This window comes from Saccopteryx bilineata, chromosome 4 (genome assembly GCF_036850765.1).
Source record: "Saccopteryx bilineata isolate mSacBil1 chromosome 4, mSacBil1_pri_phased_curated, whole genome shotgun sequence".
In the NCBI taxonomy this organism is placed as follows: Eukaryota; Metazoa; Chordata; class Mammalia; order Chiroptera; family Emballonuridae; genus Saccopteryx; species Saccopteryx bilineata.
The window spans coordinates 115,043,939-115,061,023 of NC_089493.1; the positions used below are offsets into that span (position 1 = coordinate 115,043,939).

General features: G+C 35.0%; 1 protein-coding gene across 1 annotated transcript in view; it reads left to right on the plus strand.

Moving 5' to 3' along the window:
- Window positions 1-17,085, plus strand: part of MDGA2 (MAM domain containing glycosylphosphatidylinositol anchor 2) — a 1,032,115-nt gene that overhangs the window by 554,005 nt on the left and 461,025 nt on the right. The window contains exon 3 of the mRNA XM_066277806.1: window positions 5,796-5,970. Coding sequence (XP_066133903.1) covers window positions 5,796-5,970 — 175 coding nt within the window. The remainder of the gene's footprint in view (window positions 1-5,795; window positions 5,971-17,085) is intronic.

Below are 17,085 nucleotides of genomic sequence, written 5' to 3' on the forward strand. Positions count from 1 at the left end.
TTTGAGAATATTCCACGTACACTGGAAAAAAATATATACTCTGGCATTTTGGGATGAAATGTCCTGTAGCTGTGTATCATATCCAATTATTCTAGTGTTTCATTTAAGGCACATATTTCTTTATTGATTTTCTGTTTGGATGAACAATCGAGAGCTGTCAGCACTGTATTGAGGTTTCCAAGTATGACTGTATTTTTGTTGGTTTTTATTTTTAGATCAGTAAGTAGATGTCTTATATACTTTCATGCTTCTTGGTTTGGTCCATATATATTAAAAAGTGTTATGTTTTCTTGATTCAATGTTCTCTTTATTATTATGAAATGATACTCTTTGTCTCTGATTATCTTTGCTGTCTTGTAGTCAGCATTGTTAGATCTGAGTATGGCTACCTCTGCTTTTCTTTGGATGTTATTTGTTTGGAGAATCGTTTTTCAACCTTTCCCTTTGAATTTGCCTTTATCCTTGTAGCTTAGATGTATTTCTTGAAGATAGCATACAGTTGAATTTTCTTTCTTGATCCACTGTGCTACTCTTCTGTCTTTTTATTGGTTCGTTCAGTCCATTTACATTTAATGTAATTATTGACACTTGAGGGTTTCCTATTGCCATTTTATATATTGCTTTCTGATAGCTCTGTATCTTGTTTGGTTCTTCTGTTTTTTCTGTCAATTGTTTTTGTTTGGTTGTATTCCATACTTCTTTCCTCTGTATCTTCTTTTTTAAAGCCATGTGTTTCTGTAGTGGTTTTTTCAGGGGTGGTTACCATTAGGTAATAAAAAGTATATATATCATATTCATCGTAGTACATATCTCATGAGTGCTTTTGCACTGCATCCTCCTTTGCTACTGTTAATCTTTGTCTTCTCCCCCCCTTTTTTTTTGTTGTCACAGATTAATCTTTTTATTGTGATCTTGTTGGAGCTTTCACTTGTAATTTTGTTTTGTTTTTGTATCTGGTCAGATAACTCCCTTTAGTATTTCCTGAAGTGGGGGTTTTCTGGTGATAAATTCCCTCATCTTTTCTGTATCTGTGAATGTTTTCATTTCCCCTTCATATTTGAAGGATAGCTTTGATGATATAGTATTCTTGGCTGGAATTCCTCTTTTTCAATACTTTAAATATTGGGGTCCATTTTCTTCTGGCTTGTAGAATTTATGCTGAGAAATCTGATGATAGCCTAATGGGCCTTCCTTTATATGTTGTATTCTTTTTCCTATCTGCTTTTAGGATTTTTTCTTTGTCACTGGTTTGTGTTAATTTCATTTTGATATACCTAGGAGTAGGTCTGTTTGAGTTAAGGTAACTCAGTGTTCTGTTTGCTTTTTTGATTCCGGGCTCTAATTCTTTTCATAGGCTTATGAAGTTCTTGTCTATTTTTTGTTTGAATATGGTCTCCATTCCATTTTCTCTCTCTTCTCCTTTTAATATACTCATTTTTCTTATGTTGCTCTTTCTGATAGAGTCGAACAATTCCTGTAGAGCTTTCTCATTTTTTTTTTATATTTGTGAGTGTCTCTTTTCTTCTCTCTGTAGTGTCTCTAATTACCTGTCTTCTATGTCAATAATTCTCTCTTCTATCTGGCCTATTCTATTAGCTAAGCTTGTTACTTCATTTTTCAGTTCATGTATTGAGTTTTTCATCTCTGTTTGATTCCTTATTATAGTTTTAATTTCATTGATGATGCATTCTTATTGTTCATTGAATTATTTTTTGAGCTATCTAAATTGTCTTTCCATGCTTTCTTGTACTTCCCTGAGTATTTTTAGGACTTCAATTTTTAATTCTCTGTCATTTAACCCCAAAGTTTTCAAGTAATTAAATTTTTTTTCTAGAGATTTTTCATCATCATTCTGAGCTACATCTCTGTCTTTTGTATCCATGATATTTAATTTCTTTTTTCTTAATGGTATTTGAGAGTGATATTGTTAATAACACTAATAAGAGATAATTAAAAAATAAAATAAAAATTGAAAAGATACAGTGAAGAAATGAAAATTCTATTATCATAAGTGGAACAAAAACTACAGAGAATGGGGAGCCAGAACTGAGGGAAAATGACAAAAAGATAAAAAATGAAGTAAATATTAAGCAAAATGCCACAAAGAAAAATATAAATCCAAAATAAATAATTTGCAGATTATTGACAATTGAATGAGAGAGAAAAAGGAGAAAAGATGAAAAGAACAAGTTAAAAAACAAGAATGAAAAAATGTAACAACTATGGATAATGAAGTTCAAAAGGAAAAGGAAGAAATAAAATGGAAAGAAGATAAAATAACCAAAGTGGAAAAATAAAGAAAAAAATAAAAGTTATAAAAAATGTAATTTTTTTCTGATTTTCAAAGGTAGCTTCTTTTTTTTTCCAGCAGGTGGCACTGTGCTACAGGTTTTGCCCCTGTGAGGCTCTTGAGCAGAGATTTAGTGTTTTGTTGCTATGGCAACAATGTATGCTGGACCTCAGTCCTATTGGTAGGTGGGGCTTGTTAGGGTTTACAGGCTCCCATATGGGGAGACTCAGCTATTTTTCCAGGTGCCTCTCCCCACCTCTCTCTCTCTCTTGAGCTAGCAGACTGGGGACTTAGCTGTGAGGTTGCCCCATCCACTGCTTGCAGAGCAAGAGGCTCTAAGAGCAGCCAGGTCCTTCCTCCAGGACTGCTCAAAGCATAATTCTGGGTAAGGCTGTGCCAACCAGAGCCGCCAGCAAAAGCAGGGAAGACTGGGAGCCGATTGCAGATCTAGCACCTTTCTAGGGGCCGGCTGACAGGTCTAGCATATCTCAGTGTGCTGTGGGCTGGGAGCCCATTGCTGATCAGGCTGCTTTCTTAGGGCACCCAGGCATGTCTTGTATGCTTCAGCTCTCTGCGAGTCTAATCTCCACAGGCTTTTCTCCCTTATGCCCTGTTAGGTAGCCCACAGCAAGCTGCATGCATGTCCATCCCCCAGGACTCCTGCAGTTCACACAGAGGTCTGCTCCCACCCACTTAGGCACACAACCCTGTGATCTAAGTCAGTGCTGGGAATGTAGAAAAGTGCTTTGAGACCTGTATCGGCTCATAGAGGCCCCCTGCTAGGACAAGTCGAGACCTAGGGATCCCAGCCCTTGTGCGCTTCCCATGCTGTTGATTGGGGAGCCTGGACCACACAGAAATGCTGGCTACAGCCCATGCAGAAATCCACTGCTGACAATCTCAGGCCTAGCCCTTCTGCCTGTGCATGCACGTGCCCTTGCCAGAGGTGCCATGTGGAGCCACTCACATACCACCCACGATCGTGGACTGGGAGCACACAAAGCCCAAAGCCGCTCTGGCAACCTCTGTCAGAGCATGCAGGCTGTGCCAGCCCCATGTCTGAGATCTCAGGTGGAGTGGGTGCACTCTTTCCTCTGCTTGATCATCCACCCTATCCCAGCTTCTTCCCACTACCCCAGATCCTCCATTTCTCTCAGTTCCAAACGAATGCGGCCTTTCCTCAGATCAGTGAGAAAAGCAGAATAGTCTGTTCTCTGTCTTATATCCTTCAGAGTGGATTATATATTCAGCCACGTTTTTGCCCAGTCATACCTTTGTCTAGTGTGTGTATATTTCAGGTGCCCCTGAGATTTTTTCTCTGTCTTTAGTTGTTGAATTTGTTGAAATTTCAAGAGGAAATATCAGGAGCACCCCTCACAGTGCCATCTTTCTGATGTCTCTCACATTATTATATTTAGTTTTCAAAATCAATTTTGGGTATGATAGTTAAAGTAAACGGTATTTTAATTGGAATTGTGTATTATTTGTATCTTAGGTTATGTCTTAGAAATATGTATTATCTTAGAATTAATATATCTCTACATAAGAACAAAAATATGAAACTTGTCTTCCTTATTTATTTACCTATAGCTTTTGAAATTTAAATAAAACTAAAACCCTAGATTTCCCCATGGAAATAATATTTATCAAACCAAGTCCCTAGTTACACCTTGTCTTTTTATGAGCATGCTAGTAACCAGCTTATAAACTGCTTGAAATCAGGAATCATGCCTTTTACTTCTCTGTATTTTCTATGCATAGTATATTCCATGTTCTGTATATTCTATGTGCTGATTAAATATACTTTATGAATTACTGAATTTTTATATCTAATCAATATTTTTATTTCATTCAACTGAGGCCAAATATTATATTCATATTGATATTTTAATGATTTTGAGAACTTTTTAAAGATAACTTTAATGTTATTAGATCATAAAATCTAATATTTTATGAAAATAGTATAGATATATCAGTATTATAGGATTTCAATTTGGAAGATGCAGTTTTTAGTGGCATTTTTTTATGTTTCTTAGATTTGTATCAGTTGTATCTTAACCTAAAAATAAAACAAGCAAATATATATTATATAGCAGGGATAAAGAGAAAAAATAAAAAAGAATTTTTTTTCACCTTCCATGTTTTATCACTTTACAGTACTATCATGTGGCTTGTCTGGCTTGTTCAGGTTTATAAACTAAAATAACACAAAATTTGAGTTGAATAGCAGTCTTTATTACTAACAAAAACTAAGTCTGCCATCCACAGCTGTGTTTAAAAGAATGGTATTGTTTATAATGGAATGTTTTAGATATTCAAAGTGTTTTGGCAGGGTAATAGAGATGTTCTCTTTGGAAAAGTTTACATATTTTTGGAAATAATTATTGATGTAGAGTAAATTCTAATTATCAAAACACACAAGTCATTTGTGGGCTTATGAAATCAAAGCCATAAGAAGGGGACTTTTAACAATCAGGTGTATAAAATTATATATAATCTCAATAAGCCATTATAACAATATTCTTAAATTATCTAAATAAAACAGGAAATTTAAAATAAAATAATGAAACATGTCCAAAAAGAAACTGAGAGTCAACCTTTGGTCTCTGTACTAATTACTAAAAAGTACCTTACAGCGTTTGGAAAATATAAAAGAAAATTTTAAGTGTCCAAGAAAAAGAGAACCTAATTTGTGTTTCCAATGTATGCCAGTAGGTCCCCTCGTATTCTTAGGTGTATGTTCTGAGACGCTCAGTGGATGCCTGAAACTGAAGATAGTAATGAACCCTAGATATACTATGTTTTTTCATATATATACAGTATATGATAAAGTTTAACTTATATATTAGTGATAGCAAGAGATTAACAATAATAATAAATCAAAATAATTATAACAATATACTGCAGTAAAAGTTATGTGAATGGGCTTGGGCCATTATTAACTAAAACAAGGGTTAACTAAACACAAGCACCATGATAACACAATAGTATATGCGATAACTTAAGGCAATTAAGTGACAGAGAAATTATTCATGGCCAAGGCAAGGTAGAGTAAGAGGCTGTGAGATCTTATCATGTAACTCAGAACAACAATGTACAGTTTAAAACTTATGAATTGTTTTTTTTCCTGGAATTTTTCATTTAATATTTCTGACTGTGGTTGACCACTCGTCACTGAAATGGCAGGAAGTGAAACTGCAGATAAGGAGAGACTACCACTTATTTTTAACTCCCTTTCTATTATATGTATTTGTCCTCCACACTGAGTAAGCTATTGATGAATTCTATTCAGTTAAATTAAAATTATATACAGTGTACAATGATGACATTGCATTTAAAATGCTACCATTTAATTCTGAGTATCAACTTTTCTTTATAATTTTTAGTAACTTGCCAGGAATGGCATTGTTGGAGTTCTGAAAGCAAGCTCCTCAAATGATTTGAATTTTGATTTTTCTGTGAGCAAACCAACCTAAAGTAACAATCTTTGTTGATGCTTGCTCAGATCAGGTGGACCAAAACAGCAGGAAGTGCCTCTGACAGATTCCAAGACTCAAGTGTCTTCAACGAGACGTTGAGAATTACAAATATTCAGCGACACCAAGGAGGCCGGTATTACTGTAAAGCAGAGAATGGCTTGGGGTCCCCAGCGATAAAGTCAATCCGTGTGGATGTGTACTGTAAGTAAATTTCCAAGAACACTATGAATAAGTCCACTAAGGATTTCTTTTGTCCTACAACTCGAGATCTACTTTTTGTTGTTACAGCATTGTGAAAACCTATGGTTAGTCTAAAAAATAGAGCTCTATTTAGTTGAGAATGAAAAGTATATAAGATAATGATTGCTCATTTAATATATTTTCTGAAGAAAGACTCTTCATTAGAAATGTTTATAATTTTTTTGATAAAATAACATTTTTAAAGAACCGCGAAGAACCAGATGAGTTTAAAACAATAAATATTACTGAAAATTTCACCAATCACTTAGTGTTGAATGTATATACTTCTTATCTTTACATGGAAGTATATAAATGAATATTTATATTGATTTAAAGGATCATGCTCTACATACCGTAACTTCTTTTGCTAATTTTACCAGTTGGAATATTAGCTATTCTTATTTTTTAAATGCTTATTATATATGTGGAGCTATTTCCTAGTGAAAGACCAAAATGTTTGTATCAAGTCTGTTTTCGATCAAACTCTGGTAAAAATAATCAGCAGCATGAAAAATGCTCTGTCACATGGAATGTGTTCTTGATATATTTTTCTTCTTAGTCTCATTTTTTCACTTTTTAGTATTAGAAAATATATTTGAAATTCTCTTGGTCTCTTTACTGTCTTCCATACCAAAACAAATTAAAGGCCTACAATCATTTTGATTTTTTGAACAGTTTTATTGTTTACTCTGTTTTCTCTTTACAAGAACCTACATTTTATTTGTTAACTCATTAGTGTTAGAATAAAAGGATTTTTTTTCACCTTAAAGTAATTCAGCATAAGTAACAAAGAATTCCTGGTTTTTACCTATATTTCATTTCTCCTCTTTTCTTTCAATGCAGGGCAAGTGTTGCGTAGTTAGCAAAGTGATTGAAACTACTCACGATCCATTTATCTGATCCTATGCTGAATCTTATTTAGTTATTCAGGTGACTGAGAAGTGGGTGACAGGGCTGCATTTGTGGTTCACCTTCCACGTTCAGGTGCTTGCTACCTTCCCAGAAAGGATGAGAAAGAAGAAATCCATTTTTCTAGCCCTTTAGGCATTCCTTCACATAACTTGGGGCCCTGCATCTTATGTGGTTCTCTTCCCGTCCTTTTTGACACACAGCTTGGCCTTACCCACACACACTTCCCAACCTCATGACAGCATCTGGCTCCTATTCTTCAGATAAAATATTTTCAGTTATATATACTGAAAAAAAGAAAAATTGCCCTGGCCTGGTAGCTCAGTTGGTTAGAACATCATCCTGATATGCCAAAGTTGCAGGTTCAACCCCTGGTCAGGGCATATATAAAAATCAACCAATTAATGCATAAATAGGTGGGAAAGAAAATAATTTTCTCTCTATCTCTTTTTCTCTCTCCTTTCTGCTCTCTCTAGAATCAATAAGTAAATAAGTTTTAAAATATTTTAGTATTTCTATTCATATATAATATTAAACTAAATTTAATTTAAATGACAAATATTTTTATAATATAACTTTTTAGACTACGTACTTATGCTTATTTTTGTTATAATTTTGATCATGAATTTTTAAAATACACAACTCTAATGTCTTAAAGACAATTTGAAAATCTAAAATGTTCTGAAATTTGAATGGAGATGTTTTGTTTTGTTTTGTTCTGTTGGGTTTATTTTTAAGTTTTTTTAAATAAGACTTGATGTAAACTAGTTTGGTGGCAACATCTGGCCTGAAATAATTGTAATAGTCAAAATAAAATAGACTTTATACTTTTTATTTACCCTACTTTGAATAATCACATGTTTTATTCAGGAAAAACTGTGTTTGATTACACTGTATCACCACAGCTCTTGCTAGTTGTGTCATATCATATATGGTGTATATACTGTGTTCACTTTCATAAATCTAAAATTTCTGAAAAACACTCCCCAAAGGTCATGAATAAGAGATTGCGACCTGAATTGCCACAGTAAATAGTAATAATTTAAAAGTATTTTTGGTTAAAAGTCAAATACAAAGAGGGAATTGATATTTTTAAGAACTCTTAAAATCATTCTTCTCTCCCTCTTACTGCAAAGCCTTTTCCATACTATTCTGCGTTGTACCACTCTTGTCTGTCTGTTCTTATCCCCTGTAAAAAGCAGGGGTCCCCAAACTTTTTACACAGGGGGCCAGTTCACTGTCCCTCAGACCATTGAAGGGCCGGACTATAAGAAAAACTATGAACAAATTTCTATGCACACTGCACATATCTTATTTTAAAGTAAAAAAACAAAATGGGAACAAGTACAATATTTAAGATAAAGAACAAGTAAATTTAAATCAACAAACTGACCAATATTTCAATGGGAACAATGCTCCTCTCACTGACCACCAATGAAAGAGGTACCCTTCCAGAAGTGCGGCGGGGGCCGGATAAATGGCCTAAGGGGGCTGCATGTGGCCCGCGGGCCGTAGTTTGGGGACCCCTGCTATACAGACTTAGTGGTGCTACAGTGACTTAGTTCACATTGCACCCTTAGGTGGAAATGATAGCAATGCTCCTTCCCGTTTTGTCAATCTCTGCTAGTGTTTTAAGGCTGTGCCACCTTCCTGAAGGCACTAGCTCTGTTCTCTTCTTCTTTGACTTCCTTTGGGATGTTTTCAATTAACCAGGACTTGCCAAATGTTTTGTTTTATGTTATTTAAGTGAAATGTCACTGATTCAAACCATGGTAAAGTACTGTTTTCAGTACTTTTTTGGTGGCCAGGATTTATAATCTGTCTAAAATTATATTATATGAAAAATATAACATGTATTAAATTATGGACTCTATGGCAGTGGTTCCCAACCTTTTTTGGGCCATGGACCGGGTTTAGTGTCAGAAAATATTTTCACGGACCGGCCTTTAGGGTGGGATGGATAAATGTATCACGTGACTGAGACAAGCATCAAGAGTGAGTCTTAGACGGATGTAACAGAGGAAATCTGGTCATTTTTAAAAAATAAAACATCGATCAGACTTAAATGTAAATAAAACGGAAATAATGTAAGTTATTTATTCTTTCTCTGTGGATCAGTACCAAATGGCCCATGGACCGGTACTGGTCCTCAGCCCGGGGGGTTGGAGACCACTGCTCTGTGGCATAAAATTTCCAAGGAATGCCAGAGGTCTTTCGTATGGGATCTAGACAAGAGTTATGCCTATTCTTGCCCTGTTGGTGGAGTGATTAACAGAGCATTTTTCCAGAGCACCCAGGTCACCAGCTGGATACAGGGGATGCTGGGTGGATCCCTAGGATGCCAGCTCCACCTGAAGTCGCTGGTCTGAGTCCAGGTCAGGGCGCCGATGAGAAACCATCAACAGGTGCTCAGCTCAGTGGAACAAAGGTTGATGCTGTTTCTATCTTCCTTCCCTCTCTTTCTTCCTCTTGCTCTCTCAAAAAACAAAACAAACAAACTAAAAACTAAAGTTATGCCTGTTCGTGAAGGGTTGGATAAATTCCTTCAGACAGTAATTTTGCAAACATTTTTTTACTGATAAGAACACTTCACAATAGACAAATAGGCCTATTTGATGAATCCATGTGTTCCAAATATAACCTTAACTGAAGACTACAGTTTGTAAGTTTAAGTGTGTATTCTCTACATGAATCTTTATAATTTTAAACCTGTTCTATCACTGCTAATAAGAAGGTGACTAAATGATTAATTCTGTGTTTAAATTTGGCACCTTGTTGTTCAAAGTGAGATCACAGATTTAACATCTATTAGTGCATGGATTTTGATTTGATGTTGGACTGTTTGCTTGGATAGATATTCATTTTTATAAACCATAAACAAGTGAGCCACTTGATTTCAGGTCCTTTGCTTTAAGTATTTTAGGAAATACTAAAACAATCAGACCTATTTTTCTGTTTGAAGTCATCATCTATACAATATAAATTGCTATTTTAATTTTTAAACTGGTTCCATCAGTGGAACTTTTGTCAATCTTAAGTGAACTTGAAACACAAGATGGGCATATAATAAAAATTACCCACCCCCCAAAAATCTACAAGTAAGAATTATATTTGTAACAACAAATTAAGGAAGACTATGGCATATCTATAATAAAACTTTTAGTAAATAATATAGAAATTAATCTTTTATTTCTTGTGATAAGTTATCTCTATATATTACTCCATAATATTAATTTTATGGCTATTAGTAGTTCGTTCAAGAGAGTTTTTGTATTGTGAAAATATATATCTCATTAAAGTCCATGTTTTGATCCCATTATTTTAGACTTGAGAACTAATACATACCTAAATAAAATTCACTTATAACACTTCATCATTTTGATGAGAAAATTTACAGAAGAGGAACTTGCTACAATGTGGATTGATATAAAATGAGATTATTTTTATTAGACATATATTTTGACATATTTATGAGATATATCAACATCATAATGAATCTGAGTAGAATAATTAATCTGAATTAGCAATTCTCACTTAATTTTCTAAAATTTCTTGTTAGAAAAATTAGTTACTTTGATTTTTTAATTTAATTTAATTTTTAGTGAGAGAGAGACAGACAGAAAGGGACAGACAGATAGGAAGAGAGAGAGATGAGAAGCATCAACTCATAGTTGTGGCACCTTAGTTGTTCATTGATTGCTTTCCCATATGTGCCTTGACTGGAGGCCTCCAGCTAAGCCAGTGAGCCTTTTCAAGCCAGCGACCATGAGGTCATGTCTATGATTCCACACTCAAGCCAGTGAGCCCATGCTCAAGCTGGTGAGCCTGTACTCAAGCCGGATGAGTCCATGTTAAAGCCAGTGACCTTGGGGTTTCAAACCTGGGTTCTCAGCATCCCAAGCTGAAACTCTATCCAATGTGCCACTGCCTGTTTGGACAGGTCACTTTGATTTTATAAAGTAAGTACAAAATGTTATTTATTTTTTTCACTATTTTAAAAGAATACAGTTTGGTCTGTATTATTATTTTGAGAAAATATTATAATTATAGTCTTCAATTTAATATAACCTATCACCTTGTTTTTTAAAAATTATAAAAACATTCCAAGAGTTCTATGAAATATAATTCCTTAATAATAGTTTATTTATATTAATGAAAATAATTAATTTTTTCTAATATCTAACCTAGTCATTTATACAAATACTTTTTATCAATAGCCAATTAATTGCAGTTTTTTTACAATTCTAGACTCAGACTCCAGTTTTCAGACTCTCAGAAGCTACTTATTTCTGAGAGTCTAAAAACTAACACCTACGGTATATATTTAAGAGAAACATATAGAATTAGTTCTACTTAAACCTGCTCTTTTAAATGTATGCATTTGTTATTTCTTCTCCCTGAAACCATATTAAAACAATTTTAAAAGGATAAAACAGCAATAGCAAACACAAAAACACATTTCAATAAAGATAGAGAGAATGGGAAAGGAAGATTGCAGAGAAAAATTTTGAAAGAAAACAATCAGATCAGGTAATGGCCACCACTTAGCATACTAAAGAAAACTTAAATCAAAGCTGTGAATATGGACACAACTAGACATACTCCTGCCACCATATCCTTAAAAGCTTCAGGAATTGAAGACACCACTTAGCTCTTGGAGTGAGAGTATAATTGAGTCTAAAATCAGAATTGGTTGAAAATGTATATAAGCAGAGTTACACACCAGGCCTCCTTTATTTATTCATTTTAGAGAGGAGAGGGAGAGACAGAGAGAGAGAGAGAGAGAGAGAGAGAGAGGAGAGATACAGAGAATGAAGGGGGGAAGGAGCTGGAAGCATCAACTCCCATATGTGCCTTGACCAGGCAAGCCCAGGGTTTTGAACCGGCGACCTCAGCATTTCCAGGTCGACGCTTTATCCACTGCGCCACCACAGGCAAGACCAGGCCTCCTTTCATATGTCATACAGTTTAGTGATACACAACCTCCATTTTCCTGCCAACTCCCCAGTGAATTTCTACAGGAGTGTGTGTGCGTGTGTGTATGACACTGAATTAAGAAATCTAGAATTATCAAAATAAAGATGCAACATACTGTAATTAAATCAGGGTTATTAGGTGAAATTCTGTGTATTCATCACAGTTTGTTTTTTTTTTGTTGTTGTTGTTGTTTTTATATTTGGTTTGAGAATGGCTTCTAGGCAGAAAATTAGAAAATTTTTGTGTAGGACAACTGATGAACTCTGGAGAAAAGCTATCCCTTTCTGACAAGTAGGGTCTCAGGTGAAGCAGCCTGGCTAACACACTCACAGTGAAGTCTACTATTGATCACAGAGCCACCGATGAGCTTTATTAAAAACGATGATTGGATGTGAGTATACCAAAAGATAACCAGACATTTGAGACAATCTTCTGAGAGGAACCACAACAAAGAAACAGAAACAAGGAAAAACAGGGGGTTAAAATATAGGACAAAACAAAGCATATTTATTGATTTTTTAAATTAGTAATCTTAGATAAAAAGAAGAAAAAAATTGCATTCATATAACAAGAAGAGGAAAGTGCAAACCAGAAATTTTTAGAGAATATCACTCTTAGAATATTAAAAATGAATAGATGAAAATCAGTAGAAGGGATGGAAGATAATTTTGAAAAAATCTTACATAGAGTAAAACAAAATTTAGAAATCAAAGGGTTAGGACAAGAGGGAGAAGATAAAAAAAATACAGGATTAGTGCAGCTGATCTAATGTTTGAATAACTATTCTAAATAGAGAAAATAGAGATGAAGTAATTATGTTTTTAAAAATTAAGAAAATTTCCTATCATAGTTGGGCATGGGTACGCTGAGTGCCTAGCATGATGTAGTAACCAAGATTAACATCAAAGCAGATCAACATGCAATTTAAAACATTAAAAGCAAAGGACAATCTTAGAAGTTTCTAGACTTTTAATTTTTTTCTGAAATGGTTACATGTAAAAAATTAAAATCAAAATGGCACATTTCTCAATAGAAATCAGAAAGTTAGAAGATAACTGAGTAAAGCCTGTGAACTTCAGTAGGAAAATTATTTTTTAAAATAGAATTTTATATAAGCCAGACTCTTGTTTTTTTTCAAATATCAAAGAAGATAAAAGACATTTTTAGACCTGTAAGGTATCCTATTCTGCAGTGTTTTGTTCCTCAGGATACGGCTTTTATATATGTCCCACCCCAAGTAGGAATTAAATCAAGAAAGAGAACAAGATATAATTTTAAAAAATTATATGCAGGAAGATATAAAAGGGAATCCCAGGATGATAATGAAGCAACACACCATGACGATAACTGCATTGGGCCTCAACAGCAAACAAGACAGACTGAAGCTAGAAGAATGAGGCTTTGTGCAGAATGTCTTCAGGGGGAAAAAATGCAACTGATGGGTTACGTGATGTTTTAGAGAAAAATTTTACACTTCTAATGAAAGCTTAATAATATGGTTAGACAGGTACATATAAAATTGAGTATACAAAATGTTAGTATTATTAATAGAAGACAAAGAAACAGTTGTATCGTATGAAATGTAATCTAAATATACTACAAGGTTCAGATGTGAAGGATACTTATATGGCCAGTAATAGCAACAGCACTTGACTTATTGAAATTACAATATAAATATAAAGAGGAGGCCTAACCTGTGGTGGTGCAGTGGAAAAAGCATCGACCTGGAACCCAGAGGTTACTAGTTCGAAACCCTGGGCTTGCCTGGTTAAGGCACATATAGGAATTGGTACTTCCTGCTCCTCCTCACCACTTCTTTCTTTCTCTCCTCTCTAAAATGAATAAATAAAGCTAAAAAAGAATTTTAAAAATATGAAGAGGATGAGAGACAGTTAGTATGAAAGAGAGTCTTCTCTTCAACAAGAAGAAATCAGTAGGATAATATGAAAATGAAAAAAAATCTATAAATAGCAATTAAACTAAGAATACAAAGGCAAAACCAAGAATGATTAAAATGTGCATTGGAAAAGATTGCCTCACAGTACAGGAAATACTTGAGGTGGTGTTCTGTTTTGTTTTGTTTATAATAATTATTTGGCTTTCTAAACTATATGCATATATTATAATTTGATTTTTTTTAAAAAAAACATTAAATATAAATCTGAAGATTTTGCCTTGGAGGATTTTACTATTAATATTGAGCTCCTAAAAGTCAAAAGTAATTTCATTTCACATTTTATCAGATGATTGTTGTAAATTCAAAAAGTTAATTCTAGATTTATATTTACATCTTTCTTGAATTCTTCATAAGATTTGATATTCTGGGGCTAGGTGGTGGCTCAATGGCTGGAGTGTCAGCCTAGTGTATGGATGTCACAGTTCGATTCCAAGTCAGGGCACACAAGAGAGGTGACCATCTGCTTCTTTCCCCGTTCCACTCCCCTATCTCTCCCTTTTTCCCCCCAGCCAGTGGCTTGATTGGTTTGAGTATGGCCTTGGGCACTGAGGATAGCTCCTTTGAAGTACATCAGCCTCAGCTACTAAAAATAGCTTGGTACTCGAGCATCAGCCCTTAGTGAGGTTACCAGGTGGATCCCGGTTGGGGTGTATGTGGGAGTCTGCCTCACTATCTTCCCTCCTCTCACCTAAAAATAAAATTAAAAATAAATAATTGATATTCCTTGATATTTGACACCAAATAAAGTTAACTGAAAAGATATCTGATAAGTAAAGAAGAGACAATAGCATAAGAAAAGTTGCTGTCACATTCTAAATCATTTTCCCCCCAAACTTGATAGAATAAAACTCAGGTTAATTTCCACTACTATTTGTTTACATATTGTTTAGAATGATACATTTAAAAAATAAGTGTTTACTTTTTAAAAATTTATTCAGAAAATATTTGAGTGGCCCTGGCCGGTTGGCTCGGCGGTAGAGCGTCAGCCTGGCGTGCGGGGGACACGGGTTCGATTCCCGGCCAGGGCACATAGGAGAAGCGCCCATTTGCTTCTCTACCCCCCCCCTTCCTCTCTGTCTCTCTCTTCCCCTCCCGCAGCCAAGGCTCCATTGGAGCAAAGATGGCCCGGGCGCTGGGGATGGCTCCTTGGCCTCTGCCCCAGGCGCTAGAGTGGCTCTGGTCGTGGCAGAGTGATGCCCCAGAGGGGCAGAACATAGCCCCCTGGTGGGCAGAGCGTCGCCCCTGGTGGGCATGCTGGGTGGATCCCGGTCGGGCGCATGCGGGAGTCTGTCTGACTGTCTCTCCCCATTTCCAGCTTCAGAAAAATACATTAAAAAAAAAGAAAATATTTGGCTATTCAAAATATAGTTTTATTAAATTTATTTACTTATTTTAGAGAGAGAAGAAGAGAGAGAAACACCAATTTGTTTCTGTATGTGCCTTGACCCAGGATTGAACCCACAACCTTTGTGTATTGGGACAACCCTGGACCCAACTGAGCTATCTGCCCAGGACTATAATTTATTTAAATGGAATACAAATATTAAGCAATAAAATAAATAACAAATATGATGCTGTACTATATGAATGGCTTGTCAAATGGCACAGACAACACAGTGCTAGGAATGAGATGTTCTTGTGACCTCTAAACATGGGAGAAGTAGAGTTTAGTTCGTAGTGTGAAGGATGAAATTTGAAAGAAATTACTACATGTCTTTGGCTATCTTTGTCCTGAACTCTCTTTTTCAAGAATGTTTGTGTATCAAGTAGTGTTGGTTATTAGAGACAGTATTTGCCTCCAGAACAGGAGGCAGATTTGTTTCCTGACCAGGATAATTAATAAAGATAATATCTCCCAATGGCAGTTTTGCTAGCAGAATGTGTTTAAGATTGAGACTTTCTTAAGCTCAGGATTCCTTAGCTCTAAGTCATAAATTGTGTATACAATACTTACCTGGGCTTCCCCCACAGTGCCCCTTAGAAACTGAACGAGAATGAGGACCTATGGAAACATGCAGGTCATACTTACAAGACGTGAGGAATAGAGAGACCTTTGTCTCTGAGCCGGGAGTCTCATGTTTTCTGTCAGCATCTATGAAACTATGGCAAGCAAATGTGTCAGCCTGAAACTCGGGAAAATATGAGACCCTTCAAAGTTCTTAACACAGTTGGTTGTAAATAAGTGGAGAGGAGATCAGATGTATTCCATGGTGAGTGAGCAGCTTAAAGGCACAGAAGAGAGATTAAATGATCTGTATACGGGGGAATAGTGACTAAGATGGTGGGTTTAGAGGAGGAATGGAAGTTTAATTTGATAGATAGGCTGTAAGATTGTGTAGAAATGTACTTCTAGTGTTTTCAGGCTATTTGAATGATTTAGTAGTAGTTTTCTGCTACTTATGTAAGATATAAAATAAAGAAATGATAATTTTAGGACTTCAGAATTATTGACAAGAGTCAGTAACATTAATACTAATACTGCTTCATTTGCTTTCTATAAAAAGCAGTGAGTGACCACTCATCAATAGCCCCAAGATTTGTCTTTGAGGGAAGAAGGTATATTTTTTGTTAAAAAAAAGAGTAGGTTCACAGAATTTTGAAGTTCTCATATGTATTTGTTATTTGAGATTCTTAAGGAGATTTAAACAATTTTCTGAGAATATATTCACCTAATTCTTTCACTTATTCTCAGCCATGACTGTATTGCTCACAGGGTAATAGAGGTCATACAACTTTAAAGGGTAGGGTTTGATTAAAACTTATTTTTAATTCAAAAAGTAATTAGATTCAGAACTATTAGCCTAGTAAGTTTTTATGTGTGAGACAAATTTTTTCCAACATCCATAAAAAATTTTGTAAGTCTTCTTATTACTGAAGTATATCCCCCACTTTAATTTCACTTAGGTATATTGCTGCATTTCACTTTGAGAATGAGCAGGGATTTATTTTTTTCCTTGTTTGTTAAATTTGTGTATTACATTTTCATCTGAGAAATTATTCAGAGATTAGTATGACATGTTATCAATTTATTCCTCAAATACAATTTCCTCTTGTTAGAAAGAATTATAAACTGAACAGCTAAAAATTATTGACAAGTTGTTTATTTTTATTGGAACCATCAGCATGACTTCTGGGCTAACTTGGAAGTGCTGTTGCAAAGGTCTCATGTCATCTTGTGATGGTCTTCCTGGTTTAAACCTGGTCCTCACTATCCTTATTCCTCCATGTGAAAA